We start from the raw sequence: 20,787 nt of genomic DNA, 5'->3' as shown, positions 1-20,787 counted from the left end.
ACCAAAACACACAACAACGCCCAAATCATACAATACCCACCAAAATAAATGACAACCCCAAAAATAAAATTAAACAATAATAACTTCTGCTTCTCATGTTCTTATTTCAACTTTTTAAAATCTAAATATATAAAAATGTTCACGATGCATGCGCAGGGGCCAATGTATGGCAATACAGGGGGGAGGGGACAAGCCTCCCCGGGGAAAACAGAGGGAAGGGTGTCCTACCGAAACACAGGGATGAGCCAGGGGGTTGGAGGGAGGAGGGGTGGGATACGTCATGGATTGGGACAAGGTGGGTGGGGGGAATCACAGGAATGACCCACAGCAACGCGTGGCAGGGCCAGCTAGTAAATAATAATAATAATAATCATCATCATCATCATCATTATAAAGACCCCAAGATCGCAAGATTACATTTCGTGTTGTTGCTTCATCAAAGCTGAGTTTTAAGATGAGCAATTTGTTGTGTCCGGCTGCTAAAAATAACACGACCAACAGGCTCTGCCGTCTGCTGTGCCCTTTTCCAGAAGAGTATTATCTGATGTGAATCATGCACAGTTGCTTAAGCAGCAGTTATTTAACCAGCAAAACTTCCCCAAGTGGGGTTTATTGTTCAATGGAAGCTGCAACGCAGAAAGCAATTGCCCAGATTTAGAAAGTTGCACAGGCCCACTGCCCATTGAGTGTTGTTTTGCTACAGCGTGAGTCTGTTTCACACAGGTTACGTGATTATTTCCTTTTGGGTGTGTTCTCATGCACTATTGCTGTAATATATTGTACTGTTATATCCAGGGCCGCATTGAGATGAAGAGAGGCCCTAGGCTACTCCACTTGTGAGGCACCCCCCAATCCCCCACCCTCAGGACTGGAAGAAAATGGAAGAGTGTTATAAACAAAATTGAGTGAAGCCAAGGATGATGGTGGGTATTTAAAGTTCTGCAATTCACAATTTCTCCTCTAAAGGACACCAGAAAACTTCATCGAAATTTGTTTGTCTAAGTTTGTCACTTTCAATGTACAGAATGTTCACTGAGCACAACCTCTCTTGAGACATTGTGGCCCTTAATTCATTTTTAATTCTTTTGAATCTTGAAAAACTCTTCTCTCCCAAGCAGTTAGTGAGCATGAAGCTAAGAAATAGCCGCAAGATTGCTTCCAATTTAGGAAAGGCCACCTGATTTTTCCCCCCATGTACAGTGGTACCTCTGTACAGGGATGCAGGTGGCGCTGTGGGTTAAACCACAGAGCCTAGGGCTTGCCGATCAGAAGGTCAGCAGTTCAAATCCCCGCGACGGGGTGAGCTCCCGTTGCTCGGTCCCAGCTCCTGCCCACCTAGCAGTTCAAAAGCACGTCAAAGTGCAAGTAGATCAATAGGTACCCCTACAGCGGGAAGGTAAACAGCATTTCCATGTTAGCCAGAAGCGGCTTTGTTATGCTGGCCACATGACCCAGAAGCTGTATGCCGGCTCCCTCGGCCAATAACGCGAGATCAGCGCCGCAACCCGAGAGTCGTTCACGACTGGACCTAATGGTCAGGGGTCCCTTTACCTTTTACAGTGGTACCTCGGGTTACAGACACTTCAGGTTACAGACTCCGCTAACCCAGAAATAGTACCTGGGGGTAAGAACTTTGCTTCAGAATGAGAACAGAAATCGCGCGGCGGTGGCGGGAGGCCCCATTAGCTAAAATGGTACCTCAGGTTAAGAACAGTTTCAGGTTAAGAACGGACCTCCAGTACGAATTAAGTTCCTAAACCGAGGTACCACTGTATATAATTTGATAAAGGTCTGTTTGAGACAGCGTGCTCTGCTGTAAGCCTATGGCTTTGTCTCACGTACAGGTGAACGTCCAAAAGTTCATCAATAAGCTTCAGGTCCTTATGAGTGATGGCAGAAGAAGAAAAATTAGTTGATGAGTGCTCAAGTGTTTTATTGAAGTAAATAAACCAATATGGTTGGTGCAAAGTGTGTTTGGGGAACACAGCAGGGCTCCTGAACTGTATATTTACATGTGATAGTGTTTTGCAATATTTATGAGGTGTGTGTGTGTGTGTGTGGTGTGTGTGTGTGTGTGTGTGTGTGTGTGTGTATGTATATATGTGTGTGTGTGTATATATATATATATAGTAATTACGTTGTACTCCAGTGCTTATCTTGATGTATTTATTTTTCTAATATCATTCTCTCTTGTTTATTTTACTTAAGTACTCGGGTACATTTGTGCAGAGAGATGTATTGCTTAATTATCCAACTTAAAATGTGGACTTTTATTATTAGCAGTTGAGATTGTATTCAGTGTGGTGCCTTTATGTAATAAATGGTGTTTTTTGTTGAGATGTAGGCTGCTTAGGAATTTCATGAAATGCAACAGTTCCATTAGCAGTAGGGTTTATGCTTGTGCAGCAGATTTCCCCCCCCTCTTCTCTCCCCCCCCCCGCGTGTGCCCCACACCCTCTCCAAATCTGCTCTAGATGGTGCACAGCAGCAAAGGAGGGGGGGGGGGAGTTTCATTGTGCAAGTAATGAACCCTTGCGCTAACACAGTTTACACAGCCGTGCATTAGATTCAACCCATAATCCACTAGTTTATTTCATACACTCACACACTATATATGCTCAGGGGCATTGCATGAGCACCCCAGCCTTGTGCACCCAGCACGCCGACGGAGAAATAAGCTCCCTTGGCCATGGAGCCTTGCAGGGTCGAGGCTGATGAAGCTCGTTTCTCCACACTGAATGTAGACACTCATATCTGTGACTGACATTGTCACAGCCTCAATATCTTGGCCAAATATGGGTCGTGATTTGAAGGAACAAATTGGAGGAGACTGTGAGCCATCTTCAAATATCTGAAGGGCTGTCACATAGCTTCTTTCCTGCTGCTCCAGAGGGTGGAAACCAAGCCAATGGGTTCAAGTTACAAGAAAGGCGATTCTGACGAAACAATAGGAACAACCTTCTGATCGTAAGAGCTGATTGACAGTGGAACGGTCTCCCTCGGAAGGTGGTGGACTCTCCTTGGAGGTTTTTAAGCAGAGGTTGGATGTCCATCTGTCAGGGATGCTTTAGCTGAGATTCCTGTATTGCAGGGGGTTGTGCTACATGACCCTTGGGGGTCTCTTCCAACTCTACAATTCTATGATTCTACTGGTGGGCACACTGGCACCCACAGATATCACGCTGGCGACCCCTGCGCTAGCATTGCAATTAAGAATAACACACGTAAGTAGAATTTTTGCACAGAGGACAATTGGGAGATAAAAAACCTGTCAGTTTTAGGAAGAACTTCCTGACAGGAAGAGCTGTTCGACTGTGGAATTTGCTACCAAGGAGTGTGGTGGAGTCTCCTTCTTTGGAGTTCTTTAAGCAGAGGCTTGACAGGCATATGTCAAGAATGCTTTGATGGTGTTTCCTGCTCGGCAGGGGGTTGGACTGGATGGCCCTTGTGGTCTCTTCCAACTCCACGATTCTATGATTCTATGATTCTAAGATCCTAACACTTCATGCCAACTTTTGAAACTGTGAAGAGCAACAAAACCGCGGCCTCTTTTGCCTGCTAGGACCAGCAGCTGCCCTCCACGCAGAAGATGCCCACATGTTGCTTTTCAGATCTTATTGTCCTAATAGCTGCAACACTGCAGACATGCAGACTTTTCCTCCTCTTCCTGATGCTTCAAGATAAAGAGGGCGCCAGGTGAGTCTCCTTGCATCTCCCAAGTGTGGAGGCACCACTGAAAAGGACTGTTGTTCTGTCACCCCCTTTTGGCGCTCCCACAGAGGGGCACACAGAGAAGGGCTTTAGATGGCAGTCACAGGGTCCCTGTAGTCTCTCACCAGGCCATGGCTCACTAACCTGGTGCCCTCCAAGCATGACATCCACCAGCCCCAGCCAGCTGCTGGGAGTCACATAGGAAGGGGGGCGGTGGGGGTGTCCCGCTCCAGGTGTTATCTCTGAGAGGGGTGACAGATGGCCATCCAGGAACAAAGTTAATACAGATACAGGTAAGTAGCCGTGTTGGTCTGATGCAGTCAAAATAAATTTAAAAAATAAAAAATTGTCCAGTAGCACCTTAGAGACCTGTTGTCTTTGTCCCTGGAGTTTTCTTGGAAGGGATACTGGAGTGGCTTGCCAGTTCCTTCTCCAGGTGGATCACGTTTAGTCAAAACTCTCCTCTATGACCTGTCCATCTTGGGTGGCCCTGCATGGCCTAGCTCATAGCTTCTCTGAGTTATTCAAGCCCCTTTGCCATGACAAGGCATCTGCCTGGCGTGCTCTGGCCCATGGGGTCACGAAGAGTTGGACACAACTAAACGACTAAACAACAACAACCTTAGAGACCAACTAAGTTTGTTCTGGGTATAAGCTTTCGTGTGCAAAATGGACTCAGAACAAACTTAGGTGGTCTCTAAGGTGCTACTGGGCAATTTAAAAAAAAAGTTAATACAGCTGATTAGGCATTAATAATTTCTGTTGCTCTAGCACATGGGACACCAGGTTCTGAAATGTTGGGAAAGAACAGTTAAGAATGTCTGTTGATGCCTGCCAAATGACTTTTTATCCCGCTACCACCAACCAGTAATCAGGCTGGTAACTATACACTACTCCAGACAAGGATGAGGTTTGGAATAAAAGATGTTTCTTTATTAAAGGTACATACGCATGTGGTTTCAATATAGTAAAGTCATCAAATACTCTTTTAACAGTTGTTCCTATACCGGCCTATTACCTCTAATTATATTACCGGCCTATTACCTCTAAAATCCACTAATGATTCTTTCAAACACTCTATCCTTTCTGATAATTAACCACCTATGCCTCCCTTCAGACTCTAAGCCACAATATCTATCTCAAGAAGGATACTCACAAGCTGGAACGTGTCCAGAGGAGGGCAACCAAAATGGTCAAAGGCCTGGAAACGATGCCTTATGAGGAACGGCTTAGGGAGCAGGGTATGTTTAGCCTGGAGAAGAGAAGGTTAAGGGGTGATATGATAGCCATGTTCAAATATATAAAAGGATGTCATATAGAGGAGGGTGAAAGGTTGTTTTCTGCTGCTCCAGAGAAGTGGACACGGAGCAATGGATTCAAACTACAAGAAAGAAGATTCCACCTAAACATTAGGAAGAACTTCCTGACAGTAAGAGCTCTTCGACAGTGGAATTTGCTGCCAAGAAGTGTGGTGGAGTCTCCTTCTTTGGAGGTCTTTAAGCAGAGGCTTGACAGGCATATGTCAAGAATGCTTTGATGGTGTTCCCTGCTCGGCAGGGGGTTGGACTGGATGGCCCTTGTGGTCTCTTCCAACTCTATGATTCTATGATTCTCTCAGCCACTCCAACCCAGCTCTAACTCCCAGCTCTCCACTCAAACAACCAACAGCCCTCCTCTTCCTCAACTCCTCTCAGGGGTGGGCTTTTATAGGCCTCCTGACTCCGCTCCCCTAGGTGACATCCCTTGTTAACTCCTTCTATACCATGCCTGATTGAGAGTGACCGTTACACATACTTGAAAACAATTTCTAATACAATCGACATACAGAGCAGGATAAAACTCTCCAGGGAAAAGGCTTGTTGAAAAAAGAATGCATTCAACAGGATTGGGAAAGGCACTAGGGAGGGAGTTTCAAAAGGAAGATGTCACTGTTCCCATGTTGTACAAAATGGACCTCATGAGATGGGATCTGCAGGAATCCTCTCTGGCAGAGGAAAATGACAGACTGGGATATAAGCATAGCTGCCAAGTTTTCCCTTTTCTCGCGAGGAAGCCTATTCAGCATAAGGGAAAATCCCTTAAAAAAAGGGATAACTTGGCAGCTATGGATATAAGGGATATAAGCGGTGAGACGATCTCCTAGGTACCCCAGCTGCTTAGTGCCTAGTGACAAGCTCTAGGCAGGTCTGTCCACCGGCTCCTGTCCCTAGGTGCTCACAGGTGTGTTTCTCAGGTTCTTCTTGCCATGTTCTTTTTTGAGGAAGAGGTATAAGAGGAAAGGAGCAACAACAAGGAGTTTGCTGGCCAGAATAAGACCGATACAGAGACCGAAGGGGGACAGCAGAGAATGACCTGTAAGGGAGAAGACAGGAGATTTAACACCAAGCTCAAGAGCAAGGAGAGCCTCTCTCTGAAAACTCTGGCAAGGTAATCTTCAGAGAACTTTCAATAGAAAGGCAGTTAAAGCAAGCTGCTGATCTTAACACTTCACTGTGACTGGAGAGTGTTGGGTGAGGTGCTAGCCTTGAATTGGATGCCAGAGTTATCAACCCAGCTCCCCGCTTCCTGGTGTTCTCCTTATATGGTATCATTCTGCAAGACTTTGTAGGCAGGCTGTCTGGCTTTCTTAGCTAGTGTTTTGAGCCCCAGATTGTTCTGAACTGCCCTGGATTGACCCATCTGCTTCAGATCAATCCAGAAATGCACTGAACTGGGGACAGCATCAAAATGTCACCTTGGACTCTGATAATGACTCCTGCTTTCCTGGATGGGGGTCAGAGTTGGGTATGTGAAAGTAGTTTGTTGCTCCACAAACATTTGCCTCAGGCCCCTCCCGCCACTGGCATGTGGCCCTCAGAACGTTTCCTGGAAACCAATTCCACCAGGGGCACCCCAAATGTTTTTGGTTCCAAGGCCAGATTTGGAAATCTAAGAATGTGTGCCGCAGGCAACAAAAGAACCCCAACGCATTTCACAAAAGAAAAACTGGTGATGCTCAGGATTCCCCTCCAAAATGAGAAGAGGCAAGGGAGCCTTATTGGGCATCAAAGTGGGCATCCCATGAAGCAAAGGGATCATTTGATCTATTCCAAGGAGGAAGCACCTTTCGCCCTCCAAACATTGCTGAATTTCAACTCCCATCACCCCCCGCAATAGTCATGTTCGCAGGGGCTGATGGGAGCTGTAGTTCAGCAAGTTCTGGAGGACCAACCAGTTTCCATATCTGGTCTACACTAACGAGCAGTGCCTCTCCAGGGTCTCGGGCAGAAGCCTTTTTTCCTGGGAACTACTGCATGGATCATGGTTGCTTTTCCGATGAGCTGTAGATCCTCACCTTTAGGTGTGAAGTGGTCTGAAGATAAGAAGACCAGCACACAAGCAGACATACGTGTTGGCAAAAAAGTAAACATGCATTGAGGGATGGGGGCGAAACACCAAGGAAAAATGGTGTCAGGATCCACATTCTATGATTCTATGTTTTACCTGGCTCCATACTGACGCTTTCACTTCCTTCAGTCGGCACCCTGATGTTCAGCACGAACGTTTCAGTCGCTACAGGCTGAGAGTTTTGCGTAACCAGGCAAGTAAATGCAGACTGGTTCCTGTCTTCCGTGGCATTCAGCTTCAGGGAGCTCCTGAGGGTGAATGTCCCATCCCCATTCTGGGCCATGGGCTCAGCCGTTCCTGTTTCACTTAGGCTGCTGTTCAGAGTCAAGGCCAAGGTTGTGTCTTCTGGGTAAAATCCTTCTGCGCTGCAGCTGAAGGTCACCAATTCGTTCAGCAGGACGGGGCTGACTTCCAGTTTCATTTTGGGTGGAACTATGCGGGCAAAGGCAAAAAAACCTTCATCAGGGCCTTGCTGTTCCTGAGAGGGAATAGTTCCTAGAATCTCAAGTGTGCTGGAATTGCATTCCTCCTGATAGAGGTATATAAGATTATGGACAGGGTGGAGAAAATGGAGGATTGGGCTTAAGCAAATGTGGCCCCACCCCCTCCTTGAGATCAAGATCCTTAGACATGGGCGTAGCCAGGATTTTTGTTTGGGGGGGGCAGAACCTCAGTTAGCTATATATTTATATTGATTTTTATTTATTTAGGGGGCAGCTGCCCCTCCCTGCCCCCCTTGGCTATGCCCATGCCTCTAGAGGTCTTAGACATCAACAGCTGTGCTGTCTGGGACAGATGGGAGTTATAGTTCAAAATGTCTGGAAGATACCAGGGTGGCAAATGGGTGATCTATGGAGCCCCATTAAGATATCAATATCAGGTGGTCTTGGTTGGATGCTACTGTCCATGTCTGCAGTGGAGGCTGGGCAGGCATCAATCGCACATCTAATCTCCTTCAGAATCGATGTTTGGCTGTGCCTTGGCCTCCATCTTAATAGCAGGAATTGCATTTCCCTTCAATGAACATATCTAAGGACTGAAGCGGATGCTACATACATACCAGTGGCTCTTTTTTCTTAGTCTTTTGTGAGGAGCAACTGAGAGTGAAGAAGCAGCATGGTGGAGGCAGAAGGGGCACCTGACCCCTTGACTTTGTGGCATGTAATCCACTGGGAGCAGTCAAATACAACATTCCTTGTTTTCCTAGAGTGGACATGCAAGGGAATGTTTGGTCCAGCCAGTTGAAACTTCCTGTTCCTCTCCTCCTGGCCTGGAGCATCCTTCCTTGCATGTGACTAGTGGGTGGGCGTGACCTTTCCAGACCTTGTAAAAGGCCAAGGCAGGCTGCCACTCTCCCTTTTTACAATCTTCTTTTCATCCTGCAAACTTCCTGGAATGAACTGCTGGTTGCCAGCCAAGCAGTCCCTCAGGTCATCTCCCTTATGGGGTAAACCTGTTTTTGTACGCTTGTAACTTTAAGCCTTAAAGCTGCCTTCAGGGATCACACTGTGCTCTGCCTGATCGTGAGTAAACTTTCATTTTATTTCTTAAGAATAAGACCGTGGTGTCTTTATTCTTTTAGGAGGGATTCAAGGGGTCTTCCCAGGAAAATATTAGAACACATTTCAATCTGGACAAGCCAGATTGAATTGCGTATTGTCTTAAGAAACTCACACGAGTTTGCAACTAGTTTTCTGCTGTGTAAAGGAGAAAGCACTTTGTTAAGTAAAGAAACTTACTAATGCAAGTTTGGAAGGATATTAATAAATATAACAACAACAACAACAACAACAACAACAACAACAACAACAACAACAACAACAACAACAACAACAACAACATATTATTTATACCCTGCCCATCAGGCTTGGTTTCCCCAGCCACTCTGGGCGGCTTCCAACAGAAATATTAGAATACACTAATTTCTTAAAGATTAAAAGCTTCCCTAAAGAGGGCTGCCTTCAGATGTCCTCTAAAAGTCTGGTAGTTATATTTCTTTTTGACGTCTGGTGGGAGGGCGTTTCACAGGGGGGGTGCCATATATCCTCTCCTGCCACCCTGAATATTCCCACAGACTTTTCCCATTCCCCCCCCTTCCAATGAAGCTTCTCCAACAAGGGGACTAATAAGGAGCGTGCATGTAATGTGTCACTTGACCCAAAATTCCCACCTATACTTTAGACCAGGCACCCCCAAACTTGGGCCCTCCAGATGTTTTGGACTACAATTCCCATCTTCCCCGACCACTAGTCCTGTTAGCTAGGGATCATGGGAGTTGTAGCCCAAAACATCTGGAGGGCCGCAGTTTGGGGATGCCTGCTTTAGAGGAAAGGTTCATCTGTTCCTAATGAAGACATGGAGAATGTTCTTTGCCAATAATGTACATTGAGGTCCCCAAGTCTCCTGGCCAATCACTCCAGTCAACTCACTGGGATCAAGCAAGAGTTATTGACAAGCCAGGTGAACCAGTTTATAATTACAGAAATCTCCCAAGTTATGCATGAATTGTCAGTCTTACCAAGAAGTGTCAGGGAAATATTGTGGTTCAGTACCCAATACCCTGTGCATTCAGCTTGGACAGCCAGTGAAATCCAAACTCCAGAGGTCAGCAAAACAGGACATTTATTTAGGTGTTGTAAGGCCAGTGTGACACAACAGCCTCCAAGGAGTGAGGGGTGGCACAAAGAATATGAAAATGGCACAAGTATTTATACACTTACAAGCAAGGCATGCCCACATATGGCAATCCTTCCTTCTACTAGCTTCTACTGGTTCAGTCTTCCCCTACAACAGTTCCTAATAACAAGGTCCAGCTATTGTCCTCCTTTGTTTCTCATAGTTTCTCTCATAGTTTCCTTGCAAACACAGCCTTCAGATTCCAGCCTCCACTTGCTCAGCCCTTCTCACACATATTTCAATTTTCACTCCATAGTTCCTATAGTTTCAGTAATTTCTCTGACGGAAGGAAAGCCAATCAAGCCACACAGTCCAGATAGAAGCTGGATCTGAGCCTTCATGCTATCCCTTCTTCATACCAAATCTGGCTCAAAGTCCTACTACCGGTAGACTGTTCCTGATTCTTACTGTATAGAGTACAAAGATACTCTAGCCAGATACTCTTTGGAAGCTAGAGAATGCATAATGGAGATAGATTCCCTTATTGCGAGAAATGAGGTTACAGGGAACCAGACAGAGGGCCTTCTCGGTAGTGGCACCCACCCTGTGGAACGCCCTTCCAACAGATGTCAAAGAGAAAAACAACTACCAGACTTTTAGAGGACATCTGAAGGCAGCCCTGTTTAGGGAAGCTTTTAATGTTTAATAGATTGTTGTATTTTAATATTTCTGTTGGAAGCCGCCCAGAGTGGCTGGGGAAACCCAGCCAGATGGGTGGGGTATAAATTAATAATACTCTACCCTTCCTCCCAAAGGACCCTGGAGCACCAACCAGCTCATCTCTCTTTCTCCCTGGCACCCAAGATCCACAGCTTCTTCCCCTTCCTTGCAATGATCCTCCACCCCACAGCCAGATCCCCACCAGTCCCCGTACCTCGTAGGATATCTTCAAGTTTGAAAACCTTCCGCAGGGGACTCGGCAAGGTCTTGTGTTCAATCTGGCAGATGAGCTGAGCCTTCACATCGTCTCTTGCAAGTGGCACCTGCACGGTGCTCAGCATTTGGTAGGAGATGCTGTCTCCTTCTGGCAGGATGGTGGGCTGTGGGGACGTGATCCGGGTGTTGTCTTTCAGCCAAGTGACTTTGATGACTCGGGGGGAGAACCCATCCGAGGTGCAGCTGAAAGTCGCCGAGGTCCCAGATAAGACTCTGCTCGTGGGACCCTTGATAGATGGCTGGGATGGCAGGGCTGCGGGAGGAAGCATCGACACATCACCTGGTGACCCTTGCAGGATAGGACCCGCCACCGATCCCAAGGGAAATCCTTTTCTGGTCCAGTGGGCATATTTGGAATTCTGAGAGTGTGCTGTCGGGCGGGCGCCAGTCACAAAATGGCTGCCTGGGTGCGGGGAGGAATGTAAGAATGTCTGTCACATCTAAAAGCAGAAAAAGAGAGAAGGCGACAAAATGATGTGGGCATAGAATCATAGAGTTGGAAGGGACCCCGAGGGTCATCTAGTCCAACCCCCTGCAATGCAGGAAGATGAGCTGTCCCCTATGGGAAGTGAACCTGCAACCTTGGCATTATCAGCACCACGCTCTAACCAGCTGAGCTGTCCAGGGTGACAATGGTTCTATCAATAGTAAAAAAAAGGGCCTTCATCAGCCCCCACTGTGCTTCATCAGAGAGAGATGCTCTTTGCCCCTCTCCCTCTTCCCTCAAATGCCCAAATAATTAACTGATCAATTAGGAAATCAGACCAGTCTGGGGCGGAGTCAGGTCCACCTATTCCCATGGAATAAAGACCCAGGTATCTTGCAGGCATCCTGAGAGCAGTTTCTTAGAAAGGATAGCCATAAGAGAACTTGCTGGAGCGGAAACAGAACCACCTTGCCCCGGTGCCCCAGGCCACGCCCCTTCTTCCCAGGCAATGCCCTCATCCTATATAATAAAGTCCAAGTGTCATGTCTCTGTGTCCAGTCCCTGTGTCCGTGGGTTTGCGCTACTGCGCATGTGCCGCACGGGCAGCAGTTGGGACTTGGAGCGCAGAGACACAAGGCATTCGGCTCCCTCCCTCAGTTTGTCAGTGCTTGAGAGTCGTGTGTTGTTGGTTGGTGGCGGTGGCGGAGCAGGACGGGACGATCTGCTCTGGCCGGTTGGTTGGTCGGTGTTGGATGGAGGGTCCCGTCCGCCTCGCCTGCTCTCTCTGGAATGTATTGGGGGCGGCTGCCGAGTGGGAGCGAGGACTCTATGGGCGCAGGCAGCAACGCTGCTGCCGCTGAGGACAGGTGAGAAGGAGGGAAGCCGCGGCACTGGTGGGCAGGTTCGGGGGTGGGGGCGGGTTGGCTGTGGTGGGTGTGTTAAAAGCTGGTGAAGTGCTGGGGCTTCAGGGAGGGAACGCGTGTGTGCCTCCACCCTCCCTCCCGCGCGAGCCAGCAAGCGACAGGCACTCGCAAGGGTTTTTACAAATGTTTGACAACATATGTTCTAGCGCCCGTTTATTTAACGGGCTCAATGACACTAGTTGTTAATGGTTTGCTGGCCTGGTAAAATTTCACATTGGTCACTCTCCCACTTTTTGACTCTATCCCGTCCACTGGCATGTGTCCCTTTGAGGTTGACCAGTAGGGAATACAGTCCTTAGGATGAAAAAGGTTGCCATCTCCCCCCCACCCCCAATCTCACAGCAGGCTCTCCATTGGGCTGCGGTTCTGTACCGGTTAAATTTACATTGCATACAAATACTTATTAAGTGTAGATTTTCAATGAATGAAAATCAGCTTTTCGACCCTTGGGGAAGGGGAAGAAAATAGATTTTTGTGCAGAAAAACCCCCAACAGGGAAGGAGTGATGTACCCTTTCTCCTCTCACCACTGCTTCACTAAAACATGCCCCTCCCGGCTATTTTTCGCTTTTTTAAAAGGTCCGAGCCTCATTAGATGCCTTTGCATTTCTATATAACGTGGAGCTTCTGGGGTGAGGGGGGGGGGGGCAGATTGTCCTCCTAGGAAACAAAGAGAAATTGTGGTACTTACCAATCACAGAAACCTCAGTGCCCCCTCCTGATTTAAATTCTATGCCATGGGCTCCAGCCCTGTACTTCACACAGTAATAGGTTCCGGCATCCTCAGGTCGGATGTTCCTGATGAGGATGCTGAAGTCTCTTGGTGATCGAGGATCAACCCTGGTCACACGGTGGGGAGATTGTCCTCTTCCACTGTAAATGGGGGTCTGCCTTCTGTCCAACCCCTTGTGCCATTTCACGCCTCCTGGTGGACCAGATCTGTTTACTGTACACGTCAGAATGAGGTTCTCTCCCGCTGACACAGACAAGGGTCCTGGGGGCTGGAGAACTTCCAAATCTTTCCCTTTGGCACCTGCAGCAAAATGAGTAGCACGTAACCTCCAACATTTCTCTGATGAAAGAGGAACTTCATATTCCTTAATAATGACTTAACTATTTATACCCTGCCTAACTGACTGGGTTGCCCCAGGCACTCTGGACAGCTTCCAATGTATGTAAAAACATAATAAAGTATTAAACTTTTTTTTTAAAAAAACTTCCCCATAGAAGACTGCCTTCAGAGAGCTTGGGGATCGAGGAACTCCATACCCCCCAACATTTATCCAATGAAAATAGGGACGTCGTAAGGAAAAGCGGGACATTCTGCAATCATATCAGAAACCAAGATGGCTTCTGTAAATGCGGGACTGTCCTTGGAAAATAGGGACACTTGGAGGGTCTGATAGCACCATCTTCTTTTGGTTGTATCAAACATTGTGTGTGAGTAAAATAGTACCAGACTGAACCCTGTGGAGGCCCCTAGGTAGTAAAAAAAAAAAGGGGGGGCCTTGCAAATTATCTTCTAATACTTGATTGTAATTTTCTTTCAAGATCAAATCAATATGGTTTGATCCCTTGGCGTGGGGCCCATAGGTCAGTTCCTGGCTATTTAGAGTGAACTGTCTTCCACGCATGGGGCAGAGCTTTGTTTTCTGTTTCTCCCCCTAGCAGCCCCCGAGTGCACCTTGAAATCTGCTTCAGAGGGTTAGAGCAGAATTTGAGAGTCCATAAGGGGCGCCAGAAATGGAGGCAGTGAGAGATTGGGCTCCATGATCACTGCAGATGGGGACAGCAGTCACGAAATTAAAAGACGGCTGCTTCTTGGGAGAAAAGCAATGACAAACCTAGACAGCATCTTAAAAAGCAGAGACATCACCTTGCCGACAAAGGTCCGTGTTATGTACTGAGCTGAATCCTAGAACAATAGGATTCAGAATCAGCAGTCTGATTGGTCCGCAGGAGCTACCCAATCCAACTCCAGGTGGAAGTGAATCCGCAACCTGATTGGCCTGCAGGAACAGCCAATCAGGCGGCTGGCATAAGTGAATCTGCAACCTGATTGGCCTGTAGGAGCAGCCAATCAGGCTGCAGGCAGAAGTCAATCCACAACCTGATTGGCCCACAGGTGTAGCCCTGAAGTAGCCAATCACGCAAGGCACATTGTGTAAATAATGTATATAAGCAGATGGTTTTGGGAAAAGAGCCATTCTTCTCTTCTTCTCCTTGATGACTATGAGCTGAATAAAGAGCATGAAATTCACTCTCGACTCCGAGTATATTTTAGTCCGTATAATTAAAGCTATGGTTTTCCCAGTAGTGATGCATGGAAGTGAGAGCTGGACCACAAAGAAGGCTGATCGCCGAAGAATTGATGCTTTTGAATTATGGTGCTGGAGGAGACTCTTGAGAGTCCCATGGACTGCAAGAATATCAAACCTCTCCATTCTGAAGGAAATCAGCCCTGAGTGCTCACTGGAAGGACAGATCGTGAAGCTGAGGCTCCAATACTTTGGCCACCTCATGAGAAGAGAAGACTCCCTGGAAAAGACCCTGATGTTGGGAAAGATGGAGTGCACAAGGAGAAGGGGATGACAGAGGACGAGATGGTTGGACAGTGTTCTTGAAGCTATGAACATGAGTTTGACCAAACTGCGGGAGGCAGTGGAAGACAGGAGTGCCTGGTGCGCTCTGGTCCATGGGGTCATGAAGAGTCGGACATGACTAAATGACTAAACAACAACAACAACAACAAACGGGCGGCAGCAGAAGGAAAGGAAGGTGAAATCTCACTACATATGCAGACATCCAGACACACAAGGATGTGTTTAATTCAGGAAATGAAAATAGGGAAACAGAGGCAAGATGAAGGACATCAAAGCCCTGCTCACCTCAATTCTTCCCAAAAGCATTTCTCCAGAGGTGCATGATTTATGCAAGTATTCCACTTCCAATAGTCATGGCATTCCTATTTCAGACTAGCTGGCAATGATTGTTTTTTGTTCTCTTTTTCCGTTTTTCTAAATTCTCTCTCATTTTAGCAGGCAAAAATTAATTCACCTCAAAAGCTGTTACCAAGTATTGCCAAATACTAACTGCTACCGCATGCCTTTCTCTCCCTGCATTTCTGTTATGAAATAGTGTTGCATATGTTATAAGTATTTAAGGTCTCAAATATATAAATTAAATGTTCATAAATGTACAAGGCAAACACATACATAAGTATATAAACCACGTGTCGGAAATAGTACAGGAGAGCAATCCTGAAGCCATTTTGACTCTCAGATACGGTATTTCTCTGCAAGGAAGAAGGAAATGGGGAAAACCTTCCCATTGCCACTTTGCTTACATATCTTTTTTTTATAATAATTTTTTATTAATTTTCAAACAAAACTAAACAAACTACACAACTACACAAACATACAATACAACACTGTCCCTTCGTTTTCCCTCCACCCACTGGTCCACCTCTGCCACCAGTGAAACCCGTGCGCTTTGAGAATCAAAGGGGGTCCATTGTAAGTTGGGTTTGACCTCCCCCCTCCCTCCTCCCCCCTCTTCCCCGCCCCCTGCCACTGAAGGGACAGGAATGGAGGAGCTCTGAGGATTGGTTTTCCCCAGCTCTTTCATAAACATACTTAAACAAATATACACATAACAATAATAGGGGAGAATTTTAACTCCCCAATTCTTATTATCTTAACCTTATAATTGTGACTTCCTCGATAGTCTTCCTCCTGGTTTTCCCTAAACAAAATCTAAAAGCTTATGGCGGGTTTTCTATTTCAGTTTAAAATCCTTTTCTTATAATATTAACTCAATCCTCCTCCTTTTCCGTGCTGCCCTCCCACAGGCCCCCTCCTGCCACAAGAGGAACCTGTAGGGCACAGCATTTCCAAGGTTCCATTATATCCCCTCCTCACCCCTCCGAGCACTCCCTGCCACTGAGTATCTCAGAGTAAGGAGAGGAGAGTAGGCAGCTTTCTGCCTATAACCTAACTTAACTTACAAAAATTTACATTAACTTAAATACTTTCCTAAGCCGTTCTTATGTCTCCCTCCAGAAAACCCAGCTTATTTTCTTTCATTTTTACACTCCATCTCCTCTCCCTAAGTCTTTTCCCCCAATTGGATCAGCATTTCCGTTAACAGGCCAAAATTTCGAAAACCGTCTTTCAAAAACTAAAAGTAAAACTTTTAACTAAAATTTTCATCCCACACCATTCTTTCCCATATCCGTCTCCAGGCCCTTGTCCCCCTCTGCCCCTGTCTTTCCCATTCCTCACTGACATCACCCCACATTCCAACCCCTCCAGGATCTTCAAGTCCATTAAACCTCAAGTTCCTTTGCTTCTCATTTTCTTGCTCTGCTTGTTTTTCTTCCTTTTGAAGTCCATGCTTTGCTTCATCCCAAGCATATTTTTTATAGTCCAAGTCCTCTTTAAAATTTTCATCAAATTGTTTCTCCTGGCATCCAGTCTCAATCTCCACAGTCTCCAAATTCAAATTTTCCTCTAAGTCCTGGACTTGGACTTCAACCTCAGCTGCTGGTGAATTGGGATGTTGCCGTTCCTTGTAAATGTCCTCCCATATTTGTAGATAGTTTAGCACAGCCTCCTGGAAGGCTCGAGAGTACTTTGTTTTCATACTTTTCCTAACCGCAGACAAACAGGAGGTGGAGAACAAAGGGTGCTGGAAAATTCCTTCCTTAGACGATCGACTCCATTTTGGCTGTTCTTTTCCTTTGTCTTTTGATTCAATCACAAATCCATTCTTAGTTCCAATATTAAATAGTTCTACCACGTTTTCAGTCAATTTTTACTAATCACAACAGTGCAATAAATCCACCCGGTCTTTTAACAGTTTGACAGCTTTTGACAGCTGTCAAAGCACTCTCCCCCTTGATAATGCTGTACCTCAAGGGGTGCCGGACTCGGGAGTTGAGAGGGTTCAAAAAAGTCTTTCTTTCTCTCGGGTCCACAATTCCAAATACTTTTCGTCGTTCGGCTTAAGATTTTTTAAAGCGCCTCCCAGTTTTCCATTAGGAAGAGACCGACTTCCGTTTCTTTAAAGTCTCTCCTATTTTTCCAATTAATGAATTTAGAGTCCGTAATCAAAATTCCACTTACTTTATGGAAACCTTTAACTTTGTTCGGAAGAATCTGCCGCTTGCCGGGTCAGGACTCGGAGCTTCACTTCTCGGAGGTAAGATTAAGCCCAAAATGGCTCCCGCGGTTCCACCCCGCCGGCTCTCGATCGCTCTACTGAGCTCTCGGGCAGCGGGGGATCCGCAAAACGGAGCAGCCGCTGGGCGCGTGAGTCACCGGGACTCTCTACCCGGTGCTTTTACGGGGAGTCCGCTCGCTCTGCGGACTTCCCCCCCCTCCGCGAAGCCAGGGACTTCGGCGCGCGAAGTCCATGCGTCCTTCTCTCCGCCGCGACAGACCGGAAGCGTTTGCTTACATATCTTGTCTCACGGGCATATTTGTGTATGAATAGGGTGAGCCTGTGACCTGGATTCAGGGACTAAGTATTTAGCATCTCAAAAGGAACAGCCAGGCTGCCCAGGTAAAGCAACCAGTGACCATGATCAGGTATCCTGACAAACAGGATTTCTGTTGGAGACCGCCTCCTTCAGTGATGTATGTATGATGTTTTGGGAGGTGGTCTTGAGCTACAGGGAGGGCAATTTCAAGGGCTTGCACACCATTGTTCTGGGTCCCTCCTGCGTGTGGTGAGTGAGGACCCTGTTGCAACAGTTAATAAAGATCAGGCTTACTAGCTGCCTTGCTTCTCAGTATTCTCTGGTTGGCCTCTGTTATTTTCTCCTACCGATAGGGAACCCACTTAAGGACTCTATACGGGCTCTTGGATACCCCACAAGGGAAAAGGAGCAGATTTTTATTATAAGAGTCAACAGGAAATCTGTTCAAAGAGAATAACTGATGGATAATCGGAGTTTCAACTCTAACCACAGTCCTCTAACCTGAATATTTTGTTTGAAAAACTACAAAGCCGTGATTTTAAAAAGCAGAACAAAGACAAATCCTGCCTCGTGTTTTATTACTTTATTACATTGAAATCAAGAATGGGGAACCTATGGGGAAGATATGGAAATGGGGCTTTCACTGTTGCAAAATGGAGGAAGCGTTGCAATTCATCTTCAGAAACAAGCGCATCAATGTCCTATGAGAACTTATTGCCAAGGCCTGACTTTGAAATATACAAGTTCAATAAAATGCAAACTCTGGAGACTTTGAGGTATGCTTATGAATACTTAAAGGACTGGTTCCTCCAAATTTACCACCTTTGGTCATGTCCACCACAACTGTCTATAGCACTATTCTATCATCATCATCACTGAGTGCTCACTGGAAGGACAGATCGTGAAGCTGAGGCTCCAATACTTTGGCCACCTCATGAGAAGAGAAGAATCCCTGGAAAAGACCCTGATGTTGGGAAAGATGGAGGGCACAAGGAGAAGGGGACGACAGAGGATGAGATGGTTGGACAGTGTCCTCGAAGCTACGAACATGAGTCTGACCAAACTGTGGGAGGCAGTGCAAGACAGGAGTGCCTGGCATGCTATGGTCCATGGGGTCACGAAGAGTCGGACTAAACGACTAAACAACAACAACAAATCATCATCATCATCATCATCATCGCTTCACAAAAGTTACCCAAAACAACTTACAAGCACTAAAGCCAATTGCAAGAAACACAATCTAGAAAATCTAGAAAACACATCTCTACAAATGCAAGATGGGTCTAACAGATCCGGCAGCACTAAAAAAGGCCACGTACTTGAAACCTTCTACTTCAGGGCCAAAAAGCTCAAGTAAAAAGGGAGAGCACTCCACAAATGTGGAGCCACCACTGAAAAGGCCCCTTATAACATAGGCACTCCCGTGATAGAGGCACACAGAGAAGGACCTTGGCTGACAGCCACAAGTTCCCTATACTTTCCTGCTACACCAAGGCTCACCAACCTGGTGCCCTCCACAGCCAATCCCCAAATATATTGGGGGCACCAGAGTGGCAATTTCTGGAAATTTGTAGGTCATACTGGACTTTACCATACCTAGAAATGTGAGCAAGCCTGCAAGTTCAATGTCTACCCTTAAACACTCACCAAGCATTTGCAGGAGAAGGAGCAGCAGCAGAAATGAGTGAGGAGATGCAGAGAAGGAGCCCAAAGTAGCCATCCGGGTGACAGAAAGGAAACCCTTCTGTGCTGTGTCTGAGCTCAACCCTTTCCCATCAGATGTTGCCTCCGCAGATAGGAAGAGGAAACGGTTGCTTCATCTAGTTCCAAGCAATCCTGTTTAGATTATTTAAAAGCCCCTGGAAATTGCACAAGAGATGGAGGTTGCAGATCACAGAATCACAGAACTGCAGAGTTAAACGGGACCCCAAGGTTCATCTAGTCCAACCCCCTGCAATGCAGGAATCTCAGCTAAAGCATCCATGACAGATGGCCATCCAACCTCTGCTTAAAAACCTCCAAAGAATGAGAGCCCACAACCTCCCGAGGGAGACTGTTCCACTGTCAAACAGCTCTTACCCTCAGAAAGTTCTTCCTGATGTTTAGTCAGAATCTCCTTTTGCAAATTGAAGCCATTGGTTCGAGACCTACCTTCCATGGCAGGAGAAAACTGTCAGTTTGCATTTCTTAGTGCAGAAAGTATTGGTCTGATGTGTAGAGAGCTTTCCGATTCTAATTAATTCAAGAGGGTTCTGGAACCTTCTGGAAGCGTCTCTGTGTGTGAAAGGAACAAGCAGAAGGTTCCTGGTGTTTGGGTTGTTCCTTCGGAGAAGCTGAGTACAGCTGGCGTAAACTGGTTCTCTTACCTCTTTTGTCAAGGTCATGCTGACTATAATAAGAGGCCAGAAGGAGCCTGAGTTTTACACTTTCTGTTTCTATCTCTTTTACTTCTGGTGTGGTATCCTATATAATAAAGTGCAAGTGTCTTTGCCTCCAGAATTCCCTGTGTCCTTGTGTTTGCACTACTGCGCATGTGCCCCACGGACACAGGGATTGGACACAGAGACTTGGAACGCATGCGCTCTCCCCACCCCCCCACCTACCGTTTCCCTGCAGCCGTCAACCACCGCTCCCGGCTGGACTGAGCGTTGGCGGCGGCGGCGGGGGGGAGCGCGCGCATGTGTGCGTCCAGCAAGGACAGGTTCCGGGGTTTGGAGAAGCGCTGCGCAAGCGCTTCTCCAAACCCCGGGATGTCTCCTTCCTGTCGGCGGATGGGGGAGAGGAAGGAAGGAGGAGAAAGGGCTGCTTTCTCCTCCTTCGTTCCTGTCCCCCTGCCGCCGACAGGAAGGAGAGGTCCCGGGAGCACCGGATTGAGGAGCCGTTCTGCAGAGTCAGCGCCCAGCAACGCCGTGCTGAATTGAGGAGGCGCTGCTCCGTGTGGCGTTGCTGGGCGCTGACTCTGCAGAATGGCTCCTTGATCCGGTGCTCCACACAGTGTTCACATATGTTCTAGCGCCCGTTTATTTAACGGGCTGAACGACACTAGTTCTGTATATAGTGTTAAGTTTTAGTCTTCTTAGAAGTTATTGTAAGTTTAAGTTAAGTCTGCTGCAACTGGATTCCTTATGGACAGTGCCAATCCTGAATGTATTGGATCTGTGACCATTATGCTCATTTGCCTTCAGTAGCAGCAAAGCTCGGCTGGATGAAATATTAATTGCCTCTGGTCTATTTTGGGGGGAATCC

General features: G+C 46.8%; 1 protein-coding gene across 1 annotated transcript; it reads right to left on the bottom strand.

Moving 5' to 3' along the window:
* Positions 1 to 5,328: 5,328 nt before the first annotated feature.
* LOC118089483 (signal-regulatory protein beta-1-like) lies at positions 5,329 to 19,273 on the bottom strand. The gene is made up of 6 exons (XM_060277497.1): positions 19,189 to 19,273; positions 12,751 to 13,092; positions 11,738 to 12,027; positions 10,649 to 11,141; positions 7,195 to 7,530; positions 5,329 to 6,063 (listed from the first exon to the last, which is right to left on the bottom strand). The coding sequence occupies exons 1-6, from the start codon at positions 19,259 to 19,261 to the stop codon at positions 5,918 to 5,920; spliced, it is 1,680 nt and encodes a 559-aa protein (XP_060133480.1). The 5' UTR covers positions 19,262 to 19,273; the 3' UTR covers positions 5,329 to 5,917.
* Positions 19,274 to 20,787: the final 1,514 nt, after the last annotated feature.

Source organism: Zootoca vivipara, chromosome 7, assembly GCF_963506605.1.
Source record: "Zootoca vivipara chromosome 7, rZooViv1.1, whole genome shotgun sequence".
NCBI lineage: Eukaryota > Metazoa > Chordata > Lepidosauria > Squamata > Lacertidae > Zootoca > Zootoca vivipara.
The sequence above is the reverse complement of the archived record's forward strand: the minus strand, read 5'-3'. Positions and strand labels throughout refer to the sequence as shown.